At 43.3% G+C, this 25,336-nt stretch overlaps 1 protein-coding gene across 1 annotated transcript; it reads left to right on the forward strand.

The window, feature by feature from the left end:
• Positions 1–694: 694 nt before the first annotated feature.
• On the forward strand, positions 695–14,330 carry LOC311138628 (myosin heavy chain, fast skeletal muscle-like; the record flags this gene model as incomplete). Its single annotated transcript, XM_084173391.1, has 37 exons — positions 695–895; positions 1,014–1,157; positions 1,247–1,403; positions 1,507–1,534; positions 1,795–1,915; positions 4,084–4,176; positions 4,261–4,324; positions 4,415–4,513; positions 5,314–5,417; positions 5,628–5,766; positions 5,949–6,217; positions 6,304–6,474; positions 6,564–6,876; positions 7,010–7,080; positions 7,282–7,369; positions 7,472–7,589; positions 7,714–7,837; positions 8,123–8,259; positions 8,371–8,626; positions 8,736–8,978; positions 9,063–9,239; positions 9,364–9,509; positions 9,607–9,697; positions 9,775–10,164; positions 10,248–10,374; positions 10,464–10,582; positions 10,691–10,887; positions 10,977–11,160; positions 11,253–11,418; positions 12,004–12,128; positions 12,232–12,540; positions 12,623–12,952; positions 13,058–13,228; positions 13,343–13,447; positions 13,529–13,624; positions 13,846–13,980; positions 14,106–14,330. 37 exons carry the CDS (start codon positions 695–697, stop codon positions 14,124–14,126), a joined length of 5,829 nt encoding a protein of 1,942 aa, XP_084029517.1. The 3' UTR covers positions 14,127–14,330.
• Positions 14,331–25,336: the final 11,006 nt, after the last annotated feature.

The following is a 25,336-nucleotide window of genomic DNA, read 5'->3' on the forward strand; positions in this document are numbered from 1 at the left end:
TACTTTGCGAACATTACATGTAGTTATAAAATGTTATATTTGTGTGTTATCACATATACTAAGACTGTTCATTATTAGTAACTAATTTAATAATTGTTTTCTGTACCTTCAGTTACCTTCAGTTTGTGTATCTGCAGTTACCATGGTAGTGATGAAGTGACAACATACCATAAGGTTAACTTAGTGTACAGTGTTGTATGCTGTCAATGTGTCCAACCACCACTAAGTACCGTACAATGATTCCCTTTAGTCGAGTGAAGTCAATAGTGGGGATATCTTATCTTTTTAGGACGTTAATGATGAGAAAGATTCCAACTCTTAAAGGCATCATCTGTAACATCTTGTTCAATGATCATTTCAACTAATGTACCCACCACAGGAGGCTGCTGAGGGGAGGATGGCTCATAATAATGACCGGAAAACAGCGAATGGAATGGCATCAATGTATTTGATACCATTCCACTCCGGCCATTACCACGAGCCCATCCTCCCCAATTAAGGTGCCACCAACCTCCTGTGGTACCCAGTGATTCTCGGTAAATAGCCTATAACTTATGCCTCATGAGCTTAGTACAACTGACTTACCCTATCATAAGCCAAAATCTAAAGCAGTATTTCTCCATTGTTTATATTTTGTTGGTATCTGAGTCTTTGTTAACAACAATGCATTACATTCTAACAGTAAAGAGCCACCATGGGGGACTCAGAGATGCAGTGCTTTGGCGCGGCGGCCATCTACCTCCGAAAGCCGGAAAGGGAGAGGATTGCGGCCCAGACCGCTCCCTTTGATGCCAAATCAGCTTTTTTTGTGGTTGAGCCCAAAGAGATGTACCTTAAAGGAGTTCTCCAGAGTAGAGAGGGTGGCAAAGCCACTGTCAAAACTCTATGTGGGCAAGTAAGTGATATAATGTATCTCTATCTCAGCACTCTAATAAAAAGTTATTAGTACATACAAGGTAAGTAAAATTCTAGATCAATATTTTATCTCTTTTATGTGTATTGTTTTTGCACAGACCATCACTGTAAAAGAGGATGATATCCACCCCATGAACCCTCCAAAGTATGATAAAATTGAGGACATGGCCATGATGACCCACCTCAATGAGGCCACAGTGCTGTATAACCTCAAAGAGCGTTACGCAGCATGGATGATCTATGTGAGTTTAAATGAAAGATAATCTAGCGGTCAATACATGAATCAATGGAGAGTTGAAATGTTAACAAACATTATTCTCCTCTATTACAGACCTACTCTGGGCTGTTCTGTGTCACTGTGAACCCCTACAAGTGGCTCCCAGTGTACGACCAGTCGGTTGTGACCGCTTACAGAGGCAAAAAGAGAATTGAGGCTCCACCCCACATCTTTTCTATCTCTGATAATGCCTATCAGCACATGCTCACTGGTATGCTCACTTAATGGTGCAATTTAAATTAACTGAAAGAGAAGGCCTCTTTATTATTGCCTCATCAACATAGGCTAATCTTTGATATTTTCCCCTCTTGCAGATCGTGAAAACCAGTCAATCCTCATTACGTAAGCACCTGTGTCTGTGTAGCCTAATGAACATATCAACTTCAAAATCAGCAGGGGATCAAATACTTTTTTCCCTCACTGTATCTCTTAACACCATCCATATTGGATTTCTATTTGCCATATATTTTTCAACTGTACTGTGATGTTTTACAAAAGTTCTGAACCTTTCTATTCTCATTGTTTCTACAGGTTGTACTTCATTAAGTCTTTAGTCTTCAATAATTTTGAAAATGTTTATTTTGAGTGTTTCCTTCCCGCAGCGGAGAATCCGGTGCAGGAAAGACTGTCAACACCAAGCGTGTCATCCAGTACTTTGCGACAATCGCAGTGGCTGGAGGCAAGAAGGAACAAGCAGCAGCTGCTGCTTCTGGGAAAATAAAGGTGAGACACATTATTGTATATACTGTAAACATATTGTATGTCGAGATCGAAGTATGTTGATTTTAGGCAGAGGCATCATGCCATTGTTATTTTTTTGTGGGGGTACTGATGACCAAATCTGATATCTTTAAAATAATTATTCAGAAAATAAATAATATTGTTTAGGCCTATTTTTTTTTGGTACAAATGCAAAAAACTGAAAGTTTCTTCTTTATTAAAAAATGTATATATTTTAAGGGTATTTTTACACTTTATTTAGACAGTTCTGAAACGAAAGAGGGATAGTGGAAGATGTAGTGGAAAGGGTGGACGCAGGCATTAAACCCCGGGCTCCAGTGGGGAGCTTTGTACACTTGACAAGGCTCTCCACAAAGCCCCTCAGTTTCAATAGCCATGGCCCAATCCCAAATGGATCACTAGACCCTACGCACTATGACAGGAGCAATCCATATGGTAATAGTGCCATCTTGCTCTCTAATAGGCCAGGTAAAAGTTTCACCATGTCGCTTATACCATCTCAGATCTACACAATTGCATTGTAGGGTCTAGGGCACAGGAGGTTGGTGGCACCTTAATTGGGGAGGACGGGCTCGTGATAATGGCTGGAGCAGAATAGCTGGAATGATATCAAATACATCAAACGCATGGTTTCCAGGTGTTTGATACCATTCCATTTGCTCCGTTCCCACGATTATTATTTATAAGTCATAAATGTTTTTAAAAAATAACGTTATTAAAAGTCTAGTTATTTGTTACATTTGACTGTGTAAAACCTAGCAGTACTACTTATTTATCTGAGAGTGAGGTGGATAGAGAGCATTTTGAAAAAAACATAATTTGTCTCTCTGAAATGAAACCATCAAGTGATAGATAAAAATATATATATACAGTTGAAGTCAGAAGTTTACATACACCTTAGCCAAATACATCTAAACTCAGTTTTTCACAATTCCTGACATTTAATCCTAGTAAAAATTCCCTGTCTTAGGTCAGTTAGGATCACCACTTTATTTTAAGAATATGAAATGTCAGAATAATAGTAGAGAGAATGATTTATTTCAGCTTTTATTTCTTTCATCACATTCCCAGTGGGTCAGAAGTTTACATACACTCAATTAGTATTTGGTAGCATTGCCTTTAAATTGTTTAACTTGGGTCAAACGTTTCAGGTAGCCTTCCACAAGCCTCCCACAATAAGTTGGGTGAAATTTGGTCAGGGCTTTGTGATGGCCACTCCAAGGACTTTGGTGTCCTTAAGCCATTTTGCCACATCTTTGGAAGTATGCTTGGGGTCATTGTCGATTTGGAAGACCCATTTGCGACCAAGCTTTAAATTCCTGACTGATGTCTTGAGATGTTGCTTCAATATATCCACATAATTTTGTGAAGTCCACCAGTCCCTCCTGCAGCAAAGCACCCCCACAGCATGATGCTGCCACCCCTGTGCTTCACGGTTGGGATGGTGTTCTTCGGCTTGCAAGCCCCCCTTTTTCCTCCAAACATAATGATGGTCATTATGGCAAAACAGTTCTGTTTTTGTTTCATCAGACCAGAGGACATTTCTCCAAAAAGTACGATCTTTGTCCCCATGTGCAGTTGCAAACCGTAGTCTGGCTTTTTTATGGCGGTTTTGGAGCAGTGGCTTCTTCCTTGCTGAGCGGCCTTTCAGGTTATGTCGATATAGGACTCATTTTACTGTGGATATAGATACTTTTGTACCTGTTTCCTCCATCATCTTCACAAGGTCCTTTGCTGTTGTTCTGGGATTGATTTGCACTTTTCGCACCAAAGTACGTTCATCTCTAGGAGACAGAACACGTCTCCTTCCTGAGCGGTATGACGGCTGCGTGGTCCCATGGTGTTTATACTTGCGTACTATTGTTTGTACAGATGAACGTGGTACCTTCAGGCATTTGGAAATTGTGGTTGAAAAATGAGTTTTAATGATTCCAACGTAAGTGTATGTAAACTTCCGACTTCAACTGTATGTCTGTCATTGACAACCCCCATGTCATGATTAGATAGTGAAAAAACACACCAATCTCTTTAATAATTTATTTCAACAAAAAAAGCTAATTTAGCAATATTTCTGTAAATGTATACAAATATATAGCGTTTTGGAATGAAACTCTTCATTTATAAAGTTTGCTATATCATGTCATCTCAAGGGGTCGCTGGAGGATCAAATCATTGCAGCTAACCCTCTGCTGGAGGCTTATGGTAATGCCAAGACTGTGAGAAATGACAACTCCTCCCGTTTTGTAAGTAATGTTAAAATGCAGCTTCACATTTCTTGCTGCTAGTTAAAATCTTGAATAAATACTAATAATGTCTCGACTCTTCAGGGTAAATTCATCAGAATCCATTTTGGAACTACCGGAAAGCTGGCTTCAGCCGATATTGAAACTTGTAAGTATCTTTTTTTACATACTTTTTATTTACATCTAAACATGGTACGTTGTACAATACACTCTTAACCATGCTATACTGGAATTACAGATCTGCTGGAGAAGTCACGAGTGACATTCCAGCTGTCTGCTGAGAGAAGCTACCACATCTTCTATCAGCTCATGACTGGACACCAGCCACAATTGCTGGGTGAGAGACAAATACAGTAATATGACATGGAATGCATAAGGTCAACAGGGCTACATAAATGCCTTAACATTTTAAACTCTGAGCGGTTGTTTTGGACCCTGTACTGGGTCCGGCGAGTTTAGGGGGTACATCCCAAATATTTTGTTGTTGTCAGAAAATATGAAAAATCTGTTCAGCCATTTTGGCACTGTGACTCACTACCCAAACCAGACACAGTGGCCAAGAGACGTCATGTGATCTCTTACTGCTGTCTAGTGGATGAACTGAGAATCAGATAGGGGACATATTTACATCAATGGATAGGTATAGACTTCAGCTTTCTCCTCATATGTATATCATTCCTCTAAGATGAAAAATAATTCCTGTAAGACGAATAATTACTTTGCACAAGCCCTGCGCTTTTAAAATGGCTGTGTTCCTATGAGAATTTGCATGTTTCGAGCGACACCATTACGTAAAAGATCTGACTCTTTAATAAATAAATACAAATATATCCTTTTGGAACAGCAATTGGTGACATATTTTATGTCAAACCTTTCAAATATTTTATTCTCCAACATTTGACAAAAAATACATACATTTCAGTGTTTGGGGGGCTGCTGTATCTCGGGCTCTGTAATAGTCACATTGTTTCTGACACTATCAGAATCCCACAGTTCTTAGGACTTATAGTTTTGAAACCGAAATGTATTGTATGAGGGTAGTATACAATATTATGTGTCGTCTAGAAAATGCCACCAGAGAGTGTCAGAGTTGAACAGGTTAATAATTTCACTGCTAAACATGTGTTCATATTCCAGATGCACTTCTGATCACCACCAACCCCTACGACTATCCCATGCTCAGTCAGGGTGAAATCACCGTCAAGAGTATCTGTGATGTGGACGAGTTCATTGCCACTGACGTAAGTCAAATTGACATATGTTATTTCATGTCATAATATCATATTTTGATAGTATTTTGATTGATGTTGCACACAATCATGTCTTTCTTTCTGGAAGTGTACTTTAAAAAAGTGATGTCTAGTGTTCTTCCAGGATAGGAAGGAAAAAAATGTGCTTTTCAAGGAAGTTCATTTTGTGTAATCATAGCCCACCTGTGCTTTAAATCACAGGAGGCCATTGATATTTTAGGCTTCACTGCTGATGAGAAGCTGGGCATCTTCAAGCTGACTGGTTCTGTGATGCATCATGGGGCAATGAAGTTCAAGCAGAAGCAGCGTGAGGAGCAGGCAGAGCCTGATGGCACTGAGGGTAAATAGAAAAAGTATGAAGACACAGCAACCAGGAATCTCTGGCGTTGTCAAACTGGTGTACATGACATGCATTAAATCAAATCAACAGTACATATTTACTGAACATGGTGATTGAAATATCTGATCTTTGTAAAAAGTATGATCTTTGTAAAAAAAAATTGTACAATTTTACTTTCTTAGTGGCTGATAAAATCTCCTACCTCATGGGCCTGAACTCCGCTGACTTGCTCAAAGCTCTGTGCTACCCAAGAGTGAAGGTCGGGAATGAGATGGTGACCAAGGGGCAGACTGTACCACAGGTCGGCAACTCGGTCATGGCCCTCTGTAAATCGGTCTATGAGAAAATGTTCTTGTGGATGGTCGTCCGTATCAATGAGATGTTAGACACAAAGCAGGCCAGACAATTCTTCATTGGTGTGCTGGACATCGCTGGATTTGAGATCTTTGATGTGAGTGGTAAACAAATTACTTTTCCTTCCAGTTTACTCTAACTTCCTGACTTAATGCACTACCCTAAACATTTTATTTTCTTCAGTACAACAGCTTGGAGCAGCTTTGCATCAACTTCACCAATGAGAAACTGCAACAGTTTTTCAACCACCACATGTTTGTACTGGAACAAGAAGAGTACAAGAAAGAGGGAATTGAATGGGAGTTCATTGACTTTGGTATGGACTTGGCTGCCTGCATTGAGCTTATTGAGAAGGTACGCATAATAACAATTTCTTAAATCAGACCAATATTTTACAATAAAAAAAAGCCTGGTCTCTATTAAAATAATTATGTTCTCAACAGCCAATGGGCATCTTCTCCATCCTTGAAGAGGAGTGCATGTTCCCCAAAGCTTCAGACACTACCTTCAAGACCAAGCTGAATGAACAGCATCTTGGCAAAACTGCCGCCTTCCAAAAGCCAAAGCCTACCAAAGGAAAGGAGGCAGGAAAGGAGGCCCACTTTGCCCTCGTGCACTATGCTGGCATTGTAGAATACAGTATCACAGGCTGGCTGGACAAGAACAAGGACCCCCTGAACGACTCCGTTGTGCAGCTCTACCAGAAGTCTACAGTCAAACTGCTGGCTTATCTCTATGTAACTCTAGCAGCTGATGGTAGTGTTCACTGTTCACACAGATTTTTTACACATTTACATAAAACCTAGTTATGGCATTAATGCATTCCGTAAATACTAAAACATTTTGCATACCTGTAATACTGCAATTTATCTTTTGAATATACAAATAGAGGCTGCAAGCAAGAAGGGTGGCGCCAAGAAGAAGGGCGGCTCCTTCCAGACAGTGTCTGCTCTGTTCAGGGTATGTGTTAATAAAATATTGAGAGGAGATTCCTTTATAATGGGAGAGAGGAAATATTATAATTTTATTCATATCATAATATGTTTAAGGTGTGCATGGATCTGAAATAGCTTTTGTTCAAAATGTTTGAGATTCAACAATTGAGTTTGGAGTTTGCAAGGGAAATGGTTATTGTTGATTTAAGTATGTTTAAACTCTCAGGAAAACTTGGGCAAGCTGATGACCAACTTGAGGAGCACTCATCCGCACTTTGTGCGCTGTTTGATTCCCAATGAATCAAAGACACCAGGTAGGTGCTAAAAAGCTGGAAATTGTTTTTAACCCTGTGAAGCAGAACCTTGTTTTAAGTTTTATGAAAATGAATGAGTAAAACATTACATTTGTCTACAAGGTCTGATGGAAAACTTCCTGGTCATCCACCAGCTGAGGTGTAATGGTGTGCTGGAAGGTATAAGAATCTGCAGAAAGGGCTTCCCCAGCAGAATCCAATATGGTGACTTCAAGCAGAGGTAAATACACAGTATGCTTGAAAGGTCAGCCATCGTCAGTGGTCGCAGATATTGTGACATCCAACACAACTGTGTGGATACTGCGTGGTATTGATTGATGAAGTTGGACTATCTTTTCTTTCAGATACAAAGTATTGAATGCCAAAGTCATCCCCGAGGGACAGTTCATGGACAACAAGAAGGCTTCAGAGAAGCTCTTGGGGTCCATTGATGTGGACCACACTCAGTACAAGTTTGGGCACACCAAGGTAAAATATTACTGCTCTTACTAATCTTTGTGGACAGACTACGTAACATAAATGGTATTGTAACGTTAACTGTCAAAAGACTGTGGGTTCCAACGACTAACGAGCAATGGTAGTTCCGGTACTTTGGTTTTCCATCACTGGTTATTTGGATGTGTCAGGATTGGGTGAAGGTGGTGCTTAAAGTGGGGGCAGAGATTTTAAGCAATCATTTCAAGTGTAACGTTTTCTTAAGGGGGGGGGGGGGGGGGGGGTTAGATAATTTTTCTAATAAACACTGAATTGCAGGTGTTCTTCAAAGCTGGTCTGTTGGGTACTCTGGAGGAGATGCGAGATGAGAAACTGGCTACTCTGGTGACCATGACTCAGGCTCTCTGCAGAGGTTACCTCATGAGGAGGGAGTATATGAAGATGATGGAGAGGAGGTAAAGGCTTTGCTGGAAAGAAATGTCTATCTATCCTCATATGTTTACACAGTTGTTACATTTATAATTTACTTGATCAAACTATTGTTTTATTTGTTTGGATTTTGACAGAGAGTCTACTTTCGCCATCCAATACAACATCCGCTCATTCATGAACGTCAAAACCTGGCCATGGATGAAGCTGTACTTCAAGATCAAGCCTCTTCTAAAGAGTGCTGAAACTGAGAAGGAGATGGCCCAAATGAAGGAGACCTTTGAAAAAACAAAGGAGGATCTGACAAAGGCATTGTCCAAGAAGAAAGAGCTTGAAGAGAAGATGGTTGCTCTACTGAATGAAAGAAATGCCCTGGCGTTACAAGTAGCATCTGTAAGTAGAGCTGAAGGAGTGGATTAGTAAAATGTGCATCAATCCTTGTTTATATTTGATAGTATAATTGTGAAACAATGAATAAAATATAATATCCTCATATCTCTAGGAAGGTGAGAGCCTCAATGATGCTGAGGAAAGGTGTGAGGGACTCATTAAGAGTAAGATCCAGCTTGAAGCCAAACTCAAAGAGACAACTGAGAGGCTGGAGGATGAGGAGGAGCTCAATGCTGAGGTGACTGCCAAGAAAAGGAAACTGGAGGACGAGTGCTCTGAGCTGAAGAAAGACATTGATGACTTGGAGCTCACCTTGGCCAAAGTGGAGAAGGAGAAACATGCCACCGAAAACAAGGTTATCTATTTTTCAATACAACCATTGTGCATCTCTATAGATACAGGCAACCATGTTAATTAAATATGACATGATTCTACTTAGGTTAAAAACCTAGTAGCGGAGATGGCCTCCCAAGATGAAACCATTGCCAAGTTGACCAAGGAGAAGAAAGCCCTCCAAGAGGCACATCAGCAGACCCTTGATGATCTCCAGGCAGAGGAAGACAAAGTCAACACTCTGACCAAAGCCAAGACCAAGCTTGAACAGCAAGTGGATGATGTGAGCAAAAAACTAACTGAATTGAGGGAGTGAAAAGAGGTTATACTGTAACTAGTAGTACATTATCCGTATACACATTTAGGTGGAACCACAGTACAATAATGCCTGCTCTCTGTCACGACAGCTGGAAGGATCTCTGGAGCAAGAAAAGAAAGTCCGCATGGACCTTGAGAGAGCCAAAAGGAAGCTTGAAGGAGATCTGAAACTGTCCCAGGAATCCGTAATGGATCTGGAAAATGACAGGCAGCAGTCAGAGGAGAAGATTAAGAAGTAAGTGACTGGCCAATAATAAAGCAAGTTAGTTTATTTTACTGAAAGTACTTCAACTTCATCTCCATTCCCTGTTCTTGTGTTCAACTGTATATAGGAAGGACTTTGAGATAAGCCAGTTTCTTAACAAGGTTGAGGATGAACAGGCACTTGGTCTTCAGCTCCAGAAGAAGATCAAGGAACTCCAGGTGGATTCAAATCTATTCAAATAAATATTTTCAAGTTGGCTTTGCAAGGGCTAAATATAAACGACCATGTATTTCAGGCTCGGGTTGAGGAGCTGGAGGAGGAGATTGAGGCTGAACGTGCTGCTCGGGCCAAGGTTGAGAAGCAAAGGTCTGATCTCTCCAGGGAACTTGAGGAGATCAGTGAAAGGCTTGAAGAGGCTGGTGGTGCAACATCTGTCCAGATTGAGATGAGCAAGAAGCGTGAGGCTGAGTTCCAGAAGCTGCGTCGTGATCTTGAAGAGTCCACCCTGCAGCATGAGGCCACCGCTGCTGCTCTCCGTAAGAAGCAGGCCGACACTGTGGCAGAACTGGGAGAACAAATAGATAACCTCCAGCGTGTCAAGCAGAAGCTGGAGAAGGAGAAGAGTGAATTCAAAATGGAGATTGATGACCTCTCCAGCAACCTGGAGTCTGTTTCCAAATCAAAGGTAAAAACAAAATATTTATATTGAAGTCGAAAAACAAGTCATGATCAAATAACTTCAAGACATCTAAACTGTACTTGTTTCAGGGAAACTATGAGAAAATGTGCCGCTCTCTTGAAGATCAAATGAGTGAGCTCAAATCCAAGAACGATGAACATGTGCGCCAATTGAATGACATAGGTGTGCTAAGGGCAAGACTGCAGACAGAGAATGGTGAGTGTGCAAAGTAACATTACTTACCCAAACAAACATCATCAATATATCTGCTAGAAATATATTTCATACATTGTATTTTCAATTAGGTGAATATGGGCGTCAGCTGGAGGAAAAAGAAGCTCTGGTTTCCCAGTTGACCAGGGGCAAGCAAGCTTTCACACAGCAGGTTGAGGAACTCAAGAGGCACATCGAGGAAGAAGTGAAAGTAGGATAAATCACTTAATAGGTTTGCAAAGAAATACATAAAATGTGTACAAATCGTTTTTGAACAAATTCTAAAGAAAGGTTTCTTTCTCTACAAATCAACTGAAAGTCCAAGAACGCCTTGGCCCATTCTGTTCAATCAGCCCGCCATGACTGTGACCTGCTCAGGGAGCAGTTTGAGGAGGAGCAGGAGGCCAAGGCTGAGCTGCAGCGTGGAATGTCCAAAGCCAACGGTGAGGTGGCTCAGTGGAGAACCAAATATGAGACTGATGCCATTCAGCGCACTGAGGAGCTTGAGGATGCCAAGTAATTAAAGACATTGAACATTTTCATAATGACCAAAATACCTACAATGGCAAACATCAGAGAAGAAACATGTTTCTATACCTTTACAGGAAAAAGCTTGCACAGCGCCTGCAAGATGCACAAGAGACAATTGAGGCAACAAACTCCAAGTGTGCTTCTCTGGAGAAGACCAAGCAAAGACTGCTGGGTGAAGTGGAGGATCTCATGATTGATGTGGAGAGAGCTAATGCTTTGGCTGCCAATCTTGACAAGAAACAAAGGAACTTTGACAAGGTAACATGAAAGACAAGATGGCAAGGAAAAATGAATGAAATCCACCTATTCAGTAACTCATTTATTCATTAACTTGTTAATGCCACTTCCAGGTTCTGGCAGAGTGGAAGCAGAAGTATGAGGAGGGCCAGGCACAGCTAGAGGGGTCTCTGAAAGAGGCCCGCTCTCTCAGCACCGAGCTGTTCAAGATGAAGAACTCCTATGAAGAATGTTTGGACCACCTGGAGACACTTAAGAGGGAGAACAAGAACCTGCAACGTATGTTCCAAACATTCTGCAACAAACTTAAAGTAACTGTCCGGTGAACACTTTAAAAAGTTCCTATTCTGTTAACTCATGCCCAAATAACGTTGTTGACTCGTCCTATACTCACATTTGTGGCCAAAGTATAAATTGGAGAAAAAACACTTCAAAAGCCCCACCTCAAACTTGTATCTCAAACAGACCGTTTCAAAAATGCTTGCTATTTTCTCATAGAGGATGATGTCATCCTCCTGAGGAGGATAAGCTGGCCAACAGCGGTCTACTCGCATTAATTTTTTTAATGACCGGTATACGCCCAATATATTATCTTATTGGGGTACGCCCACATCATTCTAACACAGAAGGGTGGCTTTTTAGCATACTTAATTACAGTTTTTTGGAAGGAAAACTATTTCACTCATATTGTAATTAATTGTAGGTTCTATTTCATAGAAATCTGGAAAAACTGGACAGTTACTTTAATGTCTACATGCAATAAACCAATACAGGCAGTTGAAATATTCCTATTAGAGTAAATATTCTTTAAACAATCTAATTGACCATCATGTGTGATAACCACTATTTCCATGTTTCTCAAAGAGGAAATCGCTGACCTGACTGAACATATTGGTGAGTCTGGAAAGACCATCCATGAGCTGGAGAAGGGAAAGAAGACAGTGGAGATTGAGAAGTCAGAATTTCAGACTGCCCTGGAGGAAGCAGAGGTAAAAGATAATACAGATAAAATGCCAATTTTTAAAAGTGGAAGGGGAAGTAGGTACAATACATTATATTGTCTATTACTCATCTATAACCTAACATTCTAAGGCTACACTGGAGCATGAGGAATCCAAGATTCTTCGTGTTCAGTTAGAGCTAACCCAGGTTAAAAGTGAAGTTGACAGGAAGCTGGCGGAGAAGGATGAGGAGATAGAGCAGATCAAGAGGAACAGCCAGAGGGTGATGGACTCCATACAGAGCACTCTGGACACTGAGATCAGGAGCAGGAATGATGCCCTGAGAATCAAGAAGAAGATGGAGGGAGACCTCAATGAGATGGAGATTCAGCTGAGCCATGCCAACCGCCAGGCTGCTGAAAGCCAAAAACAGCTGAGGAACGTCCAGGGAGCGCTCAAGGTATGGATTTTAAACATCTACTTGACTCAGGAAGGCTGTGAAACAAATATTATATAATTGAGTTTTCTTCCTTTGACCTCAGGATGCCCAACTGCACCTTGATGATGCTGTCCGCACCGCAGATGATATGAAGGAGCAAGTAGCCATGGTGGAACGTAGGAATAATTTGATGCTGGCTGAGATTGAAGAACTGAGGGCTGCCCTGGAGCAGACAGAGAGAGGCCGCAAAGTGGCCGAGCAGGAGCTGGTTGATGCCAGTGAGCGTGTTGGACTGCTGCATTCTCAGAATACCAGCCTTATAAACACCAAGAAGAAGCTGGAGGTTGACCTTACTCAGGTCCAAGGTGAAATGGAAGACACTGTCCAAGAAGCAAGAAATGCAGAGGAGAAGGCCAAGAAGGCTATTACTGATGTGAGTCCTTATAGCATCTAATATAAATCTAAACTCTTACAGCAAAATGTACTTGCCGATTAGTAACATCCCTATCATTTTCTACATGAAATGCCATGGTGGCAGGCTGCCATGATGGCAGAGGAGCTGAAGAAGGAGCAGGACACCAGCTCTCACCTGGAGAGGATGAAGAAGAACCTGGAGGTCACAGTCAAGGACCTGCAGCACCGTCTGGATGAGGCTGAGAACCTGGCCATGAAGGGCGGAAAGAAACAACTCCAGAAACTGGAGTCTAGGGTAAACTCTAACTACATCATAATGAAAACTATCACACTGACTACTAATGACTCCACCAATGACAAAGGAAATACACTGTAATAACTTGGTTATAATCAAATTATTTCATTCAAGGTCCGTGAACTGGAGAGTGAAGTTGATGCTGAACAGAGACGTTCAGCTGATGCTATTAAAGGTGTTCGCAAATATGAGAGGAGAGTCAAGGAGCTCACGTACCAGGTACAGTCAACATCTGATAAGAAGAACTCTGTAAAGAGTCATCTTGACCCCTAAGCCATAATCTTCCTTTAATTTATATAGACTGAGGAGGATAAGAAGAATGTGAACAGGCTCCAGGATCTGGTGGACAAGCTGCAGCTTAAAGTGAAAGCCTACAAGAGACAGTCTGAGGAGGCTGTAAGTAAATCGAATTCTTATTATCATAAAAATACCATAAAACTGCATCGTATCAAAGATGCATTTTAGATGTTACTTTGGGTAACATTTACTTCACTTTACCTATGGCCTGCAGGTATAATGCTTTATAACTTGTTATAAGCAGGTATGAACCTTTATAATGTGTAATAATATGGCTTACAGTATATACGTTACATTTGACCAGTTGGTTTGTCTTACAGGAGGAGCAGTCCAACACTCACCTGTCCAGGTACAGGAAGGTGCAGAATGAGCTGGAGGAAGCTCAGGAGCGTGCCGACATCGCTGAGTCCCAGGTCAGCAAGATGAGAGCCAAGAGCCGTGAAATTGGCGGCAAGGTATAATCAATTCTTTATAATTTCTTAAAAGGCCATTTTGTTGCCGATCAACAAATATGGCTGAGATTAGAAATGTGATTAATGTGATTAATTACTAATTATTGTTTCCTAAATGTTTATTTTAGCCCAAGGATGCAATGGAGTGATCAGCTTTGGAGTTATGGAGGAAACGAGACATTCAAGCAACCATACAATATGAGTTTTTTGTGAAATGTCTACATACTGTAACTAGTAGGCCTACCCTATGTGTGAACAATGGCATATCGGGTGTGAACACTGCAGGCAGCAGTCAGTAAAAATAGATTGTTATCATCACTCCTGTGTGTTTCTTTCATTTTTGCAAATGTATTAAAAATAAAAATTTACATAAGTATTCAGACCCTTTTCTATGAGACTCAAAATTAAGCTCAGGTGCATCCTTTTTCCATTGATCATCCTTGAGATGTTTCTACAACTTGATTGGAGCCCACCTGTGGTAAATTCAATTGATTGGACATGATTTGGAAAGGCACACACCTGTCTATATAAGGTCCCACAGTTGACAGTGCATGTCAGAGAAAAAACCAAGCCATGAGGTCGAAGGAATTGTCTGTAGAGCTCCGAGACAGGATTGTGTCGAGGCACAGAGCTGGGGAAGGGTACCAAAACATTTCTGCAGCATTGAAGGTCGCCAAGAACACAGTGGCCTGCATCATTCTTAAATGGAAGAAGTTTGGAACCACCAAGACTCTTCCTAGAGCTGGCCGCCCGGCCAAACTGCGGAATAAGGGGAGAAGGGCCTTGGTCAGGGAGGTGACCAAGAACCTGATGGACACTCCAGAGTTCCTCTGTGGAGATGGGAGAAGGACAACCATCTCTGCAGCATTCCATAAATCAGGCCTTTATGTTAGAGTGGCCAGACGGAAGAAACTCCTCAACAAAAGGCACCTAAAGACTCACAGACCATGAGAAACAAGATTCTCTGGTCTGATGAAACCAAGATTGAACTCTTTAGCCTGAATGCCAAGCGTCACGTCTGGAGGAAACCTGGCACCATCCCTACGGTGAAGCATGGGGGCGGCAGCATCATGTTGTTGGGATTTTTTCAGCGGCAGGGACTGGGAGACTAGTCAGGATCGAGGGAAAGATTAATGGAGCAAAGTACAGAGAGATCCTTGATGAAAACCTGCTCCAGAGCGCTCAGGACCTCAGACTGGGGTGAAGGTTCTTCTTCCAACAGGATAACAACCCTAAGCACACAGCCAAGACAACACAGGAGTGGCATCGGGATAAGTCTCTGAATGTCCTTGAGTGGCCCAGCCAGATCCCAGACTTGAACCCGATCTAACATCTCTGGAGAGACCTGAAAATAGCTGTGCAGCGAAGCTCCCCATCCAACCTGACAGAGTTTGAGAGAATATGCAGAGAACAATGGCAGAAACTCCCCAAATACAGGTGTGTCAAGCTTGTAGTGTCATACCCAAGAAGGCTGTAATCGCTGCCAAAGGTGCTTCAACAAAGTACTGAGTAAAGGGTCTGAATACTTATGTAAATGTAATATTACAGTTTTTTAATTGTAATAAATTAGCAAGAATTTCAAAAAATCGGTTTTTGCTTTGTCATTGTGGAGTATTGTGTGTAGACTGATGAAGAAAAAAAAGAATATAGTCCATGTTAGAATAAGGCTGTAGCGTATCAAAATGTGGAAAAAGTCAAGGGGTCTGAATACTTTACAAAAGCACTGTATACAGTGTATATATATATATATGTGTGTGTGTGTGTACCAGTCGAAAGTTTGGACACAGCTACTCATTCAAGAGTTTTTCTTTATTTTTACTATTTTCTGCATTGTAGAATAATAGTGAAGACATCAAAACTATGAAATAACACATATGGAATCATGTAGTAAGCAAAAAAGTGTTAAACAAATCCAAATATATTTTATATTTGAGATTCTTCAAATAGCCACCCTTTGCCTTGGTGACAGCTTTGCACACTCTTGGCATTCTCTCAACCAGCTTCATGAGGTAGTCACCTGGAATGCATTTCAATTAACAGGTGTGCCTTGTTAATAGTTAATTTGTGGAATTTTTTCCTTCTTAATGCGTTTGATTCAATCAGTTGTGTTGTGACAAGGTAGGGTTGGTATACAGAAGATAGCCCTATTTGGTAAAAGACCAAGTCCATATTATGGCAAGACCAGCTCAAATAAGCAAAGATAAATTACAGTCCATCACTACTTTAAGACATGAAGGTCAGTCAAACTTTTAAAGTTTCTTCAAGTGCAGTCGCAAAAACCATCAAGCGCAATGATGAAACTGGCTCTCATGAGGATCGCCGCAGGAAAAGAAGACCCAGAGTTACAGTTGAAGTCGGATGTTTACATACACCTTAGCCAAATACATTTCAACTCAGTTCGCACACGCTTTTTCAGTTCTGCCCACAAATGTTCTATAGGATTGAGGTCAGGGCTTTGTGATGGCCACTCCAATACCTTGACTTTGTTGTCCTTAAGCCATTTTGCCACAACTTTGGAAGTATGCTTGGGGTCATTGTGCATTTGGAAGACCCATTTGCGACCAAGCTTTAACTTCCTGACTGATGTCTTGATGTCTTGCTTCAATATATCCACATAATTTTCCTTCCTCATGATGCCATCTATTTTGTGAAGTGCACCAGTCCCTCCTGCAGCAAAGCACACCCACAGCATGATGCTGCCACCCCCGTTCTTCACGGTTGGGATGGTGTTCTTCGGCTTGCAAGGACCCCCCTTTTTCCTCCAAACATAACAATGGTCATTATGGCCAAACAGTTGTATTTTTGTTTCATCAGACCAGAGGACATTTCTCCAAAAAGAACGATCTTTGTCCCCATGTGCAGTTGCAAACCGTAGTCTGGCTTTTTTTATGGCGGTTTTGGAGCAGTGGCTTCTTCCTTGCTGAGCACCGTTCAGGTTATGTCGATATAGGACTCGTTTTACTGTGGATATAGATACTTTTGTACCTGTTCCCTCCAGCATCTTCACAAGGTCCTTTGCTGTTGTTCTGGGATTGATTTGCACTTTTCGCACCAAACTATGTTCATCTCTAGGAGACAGAACGCGTCTCCTTCCTGAGCGGTATGACGTCTGCGTCATCCCATGGTGTTAATACTTGCATACTATTGTTTGTACAGATGAACGTGGTATCTTCAGGCGTTTGGAAATTGCTCCCAAGGATGAACCAGACTTGTGGAGGTCTACCATTTTTTTTCTGAGGTCTTGGCTGATTTCTTTTGATTTTCCCATGATGTCAAGCAAAGAGGCACTGAGTTTGAAGGTAGGCCTTGAAATACATCCACAGGTACACCTCCAATTGACTCAAATTATGTCAATTAGCCTATCAGAAGCTTCTAAAGCCATGACATCATTTTCTGGAATTTTCCAAGCTGTTTAAAGGCACAGTCTACTTAGTGTATATAAACTTCTGACCCACTGGAATTGTGATGCAGTGAATTATAAGTGAAATAATCTGTCTGTAAACAATTGTTGGAAAAATTACTTGTATCATGCACAATGTAGATGTCCTAACCAACTTGCCAAAACTATAGTTTGTTAACAAGACATTTGTGGAGTGGTTGAAAAATGAGTTTTAATGACTCCAACCTAAGTGTATGTAAACTTCCGACTTCAACTGTACCTCTGCTGCAGAGGATAAGTTCATTAGAGTTACCAGCCTCAGAAATCGACAATTAACTGCACCTCAGATTGCAGCCCAAATAAATGCTTCACAGAGTTCAAGTAACAGATACATCTCAACATCAACTGTTCAGAGGAGACTGTGTGAATCAGGCCTTCATGGTCAAATTGCTGCAAAGAAACCACTACTAAAGGACACCAATAAGAAGAAGAGACTTGCTTGAGCCAAGAAACACGAGCAATGGACATTAGACCAGTGGAAATCTGTAATTTGGTCTGATGAGTCCAAATTGGAGATTTTGGGTTCTATCCGCCGTGTCTTTGTGAGACACAGAGTAGGTGAACAGATGATCTCTGCATGTGTGGTTCCCACCGTGAAGCATGGAGGAGGAGGTGTGATGGTGTTGGGGTGCTTTGCTGGTGACACTGTCTGTGATTTATTTAGAATTCAAGGCACACTTAACCAGCATGGCTACCACAACATTCTGCAGCTATACGCCATCCCATCTGGTTTGCGCTTAGTGGGACTATCATTTGTTTTTTAACAGGACAATGACCCAAATCACACCTCCAGGCTGTGTAAGGGCTATATTACCAAGAAGGAAAGTGATGCATCAGATGACCTGGCCTCCACAATCCCCAGACCTCAATCAAATTGAGATGGTTTGGGATGAGTCGGACCGCAGAGTGAAGGAAAAGCAGCCAACAAGTGCTCAGCATATGCAAAGCCATTTACATGTCATAGATTTAGCCAGTGGTAATTTGTGGAATAGACACCTGCTGGAATGTGCTTTTAACCAATCAGCATTCAGGATTAGACCTACCCATTGTGTGTATATATACACTGCTCAAAAAAATAAAGGGAACACTTAAACAACACAATGTAACTCCAAGTCAATCACACTTCTGTGAAATCAAACTGTCCACTTAGGAAGCAACACTGATTGACAATACATTTCACATGCTGTTGTGCAAATGGAATAGACAACAGGTGGAAATTATAGGCAATTAGCAAGACACCCCCAATAAAGGACTGGTTTTGCAGGTGGTGACCACAGACCACTTCTCAGTTCCTATGCTTCCTGGCTGATGTTTTGGTCACTTTTGAATGCTGGCGGTGCTTTCACTCTAGCGGTAGCATGAGACGGAGTCTACAACCCACACAAGTAGCTCAGGTAGTGCAGCTCATCCAGGATGGCACATCAATGCGAGCTGTGGCAAGAAGGTTTGCTGTGTCTGTCAGCGTAGTGTCCAGAGCATGGAGGCGCTACCAGGAGACAGGCCAGTACATCAGGAGACGTGGAGGAGGCCGTAGGAGGGCAACAACCCAGCAGCAGGACTGCTACCTCTGCCTTTGTGCAAGGAGGAGCAGGAGGAGCACTGCCAGAGCCCTGCAAAATGACCTCCAGCAGGCCACAAATGTGCATGTGTCTGCTCAAACGGTCAGAAACAGACTCCATGAGGGTGGTATGAGGGCCCGACGTCCACAGGTGGGGGTTGTGCTTACAGCCCAACACCGTGCAGGACGTTTGGCATTTGCCAGAGAACACCAAGATTGGAAAATTCGCCACTGGCACCCTGTGCTCTTCACAGATGAAAGCAGGTTCACACTGAGCACGTGACAGACGTGACAGAGTCTGGAGACGCCGTGGAGAACGTTCTGCTGCCTGCAACATCCTCCAGCATGACCGGTTTGGCGGTGGGTCAGTCATGGTGTGGGGTGACATTTCTTTGGGGGGCCGCACAGCCCTCCATGTGCTCGCCAGAGGTAGCCTGACTGCCATTAGGTACCGAGATGAGATCCTCAGACACCTTGTGAGACCATATGCTGGTGCGGTTGGCCCTGGGTTCCTCCTAATGCAAGACAATGCTAGACCTCATGTGGCTGGAGTGTGTCAGCAGTTCCTGCAAGAGGAAGGCATTGATGCTATGGACTGGCCCGCCCGTTCCCCAGACCTGAATCCAATTGAGCACATCTGGGACATCATGTCTCGCTCCATCCACCAACACCACGTTGCACCACAGACTGTCCAGGAGTTGGCGGATGCTTTAGTCCAGGTCTGGGAGGAGATCCCTCAGGAGACCATCCGCCACCTCATCAGGAGCATGCCCAGGCGTTATAGGGAGGTCATACAGGCACGTGGAGGCCACACACACTACTGAGCCTCATTTTGACTTGTTTTATGGACATTACATCAAAGTTGGATCAGCCTGTAGTGTGGTTTTCCACTTTAATTTTGAGGGTGACTCCAAATCCAGACCTCCATGGGTTGATAAATTTGATTTCCATTGATCATTTTTGTGTGATTTTGTTGTCAGCACATTCAACTATGTAAAGAAAAAAGTATTTAATAAGATTATTTCATTCATTCAGATCTAGGATGTGTTATTTTAGTGTTCCCTTTATTTTTTTGAGAAGTGTATATATATATATATACAGTGGGGGAAAAAAGTATTTAGTCAGCCACCAATTGTGCAAGTTCTCCCACTTAAAAATATGAGAGAGGCCTGTAATTGTCATCATAGGTACACGTCAACTATGACAGACAAAATGAGAAAAAAAATTCCAGAAAATCACATTGTAGGATTTTTTATGAATTTATTAGCAAATTATGGTGGAAAATAAGTATTTGGTCAATAACAAAAGTTTCTCAATACTTTGTTATATACCCTTTGTTGGCAATGACACAGGTCAAACGTTTTCTGTAAGTCTTCACAAGGTTTTCACACACTGTTGCTGGTATTTTGGCCCATTCCTCCATGCAGATCTCCTCTAGAGCAGTGATGTTTTGGGGCTGTCACTGGGCAACACAAACTTTCAACTCCCTCCAAAGATTTTCTATGGGGTTGAGATCTGGAGACTGGCTAGGCCACTCCAGGACCTTGAAATGCTTCATACGAAGCCACTCCTTCGTTGCCCGGGCGGTGTGTTTGGGATCATTGTCATGCTGAAAGACCCAGCCACGTTTCATCTTCAATGCCCTTGCTGATGGACTCTAGCAAACTTCAGACGGGCCTGGACATGTACTGGCTTAAGCAGGGGGACAAGTCTGGCACTGCAGGATTTGAGTCCCTGGCGGCGTAGTGTGTTACTGATGGTAGGCTTTGTTACTTTGGTCCCAGCTCTCTGCAGGTCATTCACTAGGTCCCCCCGTGTGGTTCTGGGATTTTTGCTCACCGTTCTTGTGATCATTTTGACCCCACGGGGTGAGATCTTGCGTGGAGCCCCAGATCGAGGGAGATTATCAGTGGTCTTGTATGTCTTCCATTTCCTAATAATTGCTCCCACAGTTGATTTCTTCAAACCAACCTGCTTACCTATTGCAGATTCAGTCTTCCCAGCCTGGTGCAGGTCTACCATTTTGTTTCTGGTGTCCTTTGACAGCTCTTTTGTCTTGGCCATAGTGGAGTTTGGAGTGTGACTGTTTGAGGTTGTGGACAGGTGTCTTTTATACTGATAACAAGTTCAAACAGGTGCCATTAATACAGGTAACAAGTGGAGGACAGAGGAGCCTCTTAAAGAAGAAGTTACAGGTCTGTGAGAGCCAGAAATCTTGCTTGTTTGTAGGTGACCAAATACTTATTTTCCACCATAATTTGGAAATAAATTCATTAAAAATCCTACAATGTGATTTTCTGGAGAAAAAAATTCTCAATTTGCTGTCATAGTTGACGTGTACCTATGATGAAAATTACAGGCCTCTCTCATCTTTTTAAGTGGGAGAACTTGCACAATTGGTGGCTGACTAAATACTTTTTCCCCCACTGTATATATACAAGTATTTGATACACTGCCGATTTTGCAGGTTTTCCTACTTACAAAGCTTGTAGAGATCTGTAATTTTTATCATAGGTACACTTCAACTGTGAGAGACGGAATCTAAAACAAAAATCCAGAAAATCACATTGTATGATTTTTAAGTAATTCATTTGCATTTTATTGCATGACATAAGTATTCGATCACCTACCAACCATTAAGAATTCCGGCTCTCACAGACCTGTTAGTTTTTTTTTAAGAAGCCCTCCTGTTCTCCACTCATTACCTGTATTAACTGCACCTGTTTGGACTCGTTACCTGTATAAAAGACACCTGTTCACACACTCAATCAAACAGACTCCAACCTCTCCACAATGGCAAAGACCAGAGAGCTGTGTAAGGACATCAGGGATACAATTGTAGATGTCACGCCCTGGCTCTGGGGACACTGTTATGTTGAGCCAGGGTGTGTAATTCTATGTTTGTATTTCTATGTTGGCCTGAGTGACTCCCAATCAGAGGCAACGAGTGTCAGCTGGTTGTCTCTGATTGGGAGCCATATTTAACTGTCTGTCTTTCACTTTGTGTTTGTGGTTTCTTGTTCTTATTTGGTTTGTTTATGTAACCAGAGACATCACGTTTTCGTCTGTTATTTTGATCGTGTGATCATACCCTAATAAATAGAAATATGTTCACCTTCAACGCTGCGCATTGGTCCTCCTCCTTAGACGAGCGTGACAGAAGAAACCACCAAAACCGGACCAAGCAGCGTGTCCAGGAGCCATCGCTAGCCGATCTCCGTGGCAACCTCGACTGGGTCAAGCCTAGTGAGGAGCAGAGAGGGTGGACTTGGGAACAGTTGAGGAAGAGCTTCGACTGGGTCAAGCCCATTGAGGAGCTGAATAGCGGGAGTTGGAGACAGAAGAGCGAGAGTTGGGCGAGAACGATAGAGGCCTGGCCCACGGGGAGGAGAGACCCCCAGAAAATTTTTAGGGGGGGGCTCACGACGTCGGACAAGCAGGAGGCCGCGATAGAGCGGCCCAGCGGGTTGCCAGAGGAGGCCGCCAGGTTACGGGGGCCACTGGTCGAAGAGGGGATGGAGGATGTAGAGGCACGGCGAGAGGTACTGGCGTGTGTTGCCAGTCCGGTCCGGCCCGTTCCAGATCCCGGTGTAGGGCCAGTGGTGTGTGTCCCCAGTACGGTCCGGTCTGTTCCTGCTCCCCGCACCAAGTCAGTGGTGCGCGTCGTCAGCCCGGCTCGGCCCATTCCTGCTCCCCGCACCAAGTCTGGGGTGCGTTTCGTCAGCCCTGTCCGGCCCGTTCCTGCTCTCCGCACCAAGTCGGTGGTGCGCGTCGCCAGCCCAGTCCGGCCCATTCCTGCTCCCTGTGGTGCGTTTCGTCAGCCCGGCTCGGCCCGTTTCTGCTCCCCGCACCAAGTCTACGGTGCGTGTCGCCAGCTCGGCCCGGCCTGCTCCCCGCACCAAGTCAGTGGTGCGTTTCGTCAGCCCTGTCCGGCCCGCTCCTGCTCCCCACACCAAGCCAGTGGTGTGCGTCGTCAGTCCAGCACGGCCCGTACCTGTTCCCCACACCAAGCCAGTGGTGTGCGTCGTCGGTCCGGCACGGTCCGTGCCTGTTCCACTGGTGCCTGGTCCGGCACCGGTCAGATGCGTTACGCCGGAGCTAGAGCAATCCGCTCCATCAGTGTGCAGTCCAGCTCCGGCCAGCGGGGCCAGACCGGACCAGGGGTACTTTGGGGGGTTGGAGAGGGAGTGGGGATCAGGTCCGGAGCCGGATCCGCCGCCAAGGCGGAGTGCCCACCCGGTCCCTCCCCTGTGGTATTTAGTTGGCGCGGTCGGAGTCCGCGCCTTTAGGGGGGGGTACTGTCACGCCCTGGCTCTGGGGACACTGTTATGTTGAGCCAGGGTGTGTAATTCTATGTTTGTATTTCTATGTTGGCCTGAGTGACTCCCAATCAGAGGCAACGAGTGTCAGCTGGTTGTCTCTGATTGGGAGCCATATTTAACTGTCTGTCTTTCACTTTGTGTTTGTGGTTTCTTGTTCTTATTTGGTTTGTTTATGTAACCAGAGACATCACGTTTTCGTCTGTTATTTTGATCGTGTGATCATACCCTAATAAATAGAAATATGTTCACCTTCAACGCTGCGCATTGGTCCTCCTCCTTAGACGAGCGTGACAGTAGACCTGCACAAGGCTGGGATGGGCTACAGGACAATAGGCAAGCAGCTTGGTGAGAAGGCAACAACTGTTGGCGCAATTATTAGAAAATAGAAGAAGTTCAAGATGACGGTCAATCACCCTCGGTCTGGGGCTCCATGCAAGATCTCACCTCGTGGGGCATCAATGATCATGAGGAAGGTGAGGGATCAGCCCAGAACTACACGGCAGGACCTGGTCAATGACCTGAAGAGAGCTGGGACCACAGTCTCAAAGAAACCCATTAGTAACACACTACGCCGTCATGTATTAAAACCTTGCAGCGCACGCAAGGTCCCCCTGCTCAAGCCAGCGCATGTCCAGGCCCGTCTGAAATTTGCCAATGACCATCTGGATGATCCAGAGGAGGAATGGGAGAAGGTCATGTGGTCTGATGAGACAAAAATAGAGCTTTTTGGTCTAAACTCCACTCGCCGTGTTTGGAGGAGGAAGAAGGGTGAGTACAACCCCAAGAACACCATCCCAACCGTGAAGCATGGAGGTGGAAACATCATTCTTTGGGGATGCTTTTCTGCAAAGGTGACAGGACGACTGCACCGTATTGAGGGGAGGATGGATGGGGCCATGTATCGCGAGATCTTGTGCTAGCTGTGCCACTAGAGATCCTGGTTCGAATCCAGGCTCTGTCGTAGCCGGCCGCGACCGGGAGCCCCATGGGGCGGCGCACAATTGGCCCAGCGTCATCCAGGGTAGGGGAGGGAATGGCCGGCAGGGATGTAGCTCAGTTGGTAGAGCATGGCGTTTGCAACGCCAGGGTTGTGGGTTCGATTCCCACGGGGGGTATGAAAAAAAATAAAATAATGTATGCACTCACTAACTGTAAGTCGCTCTGGATAAGAGCGTCTGCTAAATGACTAAAATGTAAATGTAAAATCTTGGCCAACAACCTCCTTCCCTCAGTAAGAGCATTGAAGATGGGTCGTGGCTGGTTCTTCCAGCATGACAACGACCCCAAACACACAGCCAGGGCAACTAAGGAGTGGCTCCGTAAGAAGCATCTCAAGGTCCTGGAGTGGCCTGGCCAGTCTCCAGACCTGAACCCAATAGAAAATCTTTGGAGGGAGCTGAAAGTCCATATTGCCCAGCAACAGCCCCGAAACCTGAAGGATCTGGAGAAGGTCTGTATGGAGGAGTGGGCCAAAATCCCTGCTGCAGTGTGTGCAAACCTGGTCAAGACCTACAGGAAACGTATGATCTCTGTAATTGCAAACAAAGGTTTCTGTACCGAATATTAAGTTCTGCTTTTCTGATGTATCAAATACTTATGTCATGCAATAAAATGCAAATTAATTACTTAAAAATCATACAATGTGATTTTCTGGATTTTTGTTTTAGATTCCGTCTCTCACAGTTGAAGTGTACCTATGATAAAAATTACAGACCTCTACATGCTTTGTAAGTAAGAAAACCTGCAGAAATCGGCAGTGTATCAAATACTTGTTCTCCCCACTGTATATATATATATATATATATATATATATATATATATATATATATATATATATGTGTATATATATATATGTGTGTATATATATGTGTGTGTGTATATGTATAAATTATTTTAAATATGAACACATTTTAATGAACACATTTCTAGTGGCAAATGTGTTAAAGTATAGCCAAATGTGTAAAATTATAGCCATGGTATGAAATGGATAATCAACTCTGGGCTCGATCCATTCTCTGGAAAATAATGCAACTCCGTGGA

The sequence above is a fragment of the Coregonus lavaretus genome (genome assembly GCF_964263955.1).
Source record: "Coregonus lavaretus genome assembly, chromosome: 12".
Taxonomy (NCBI): domain Eukaryota; kingdom Metazoa; phylum Chordata; class Actinopteri; order Salmoniformes; family Salmonidae; genus Coregonus; species Coregonus lavaretus.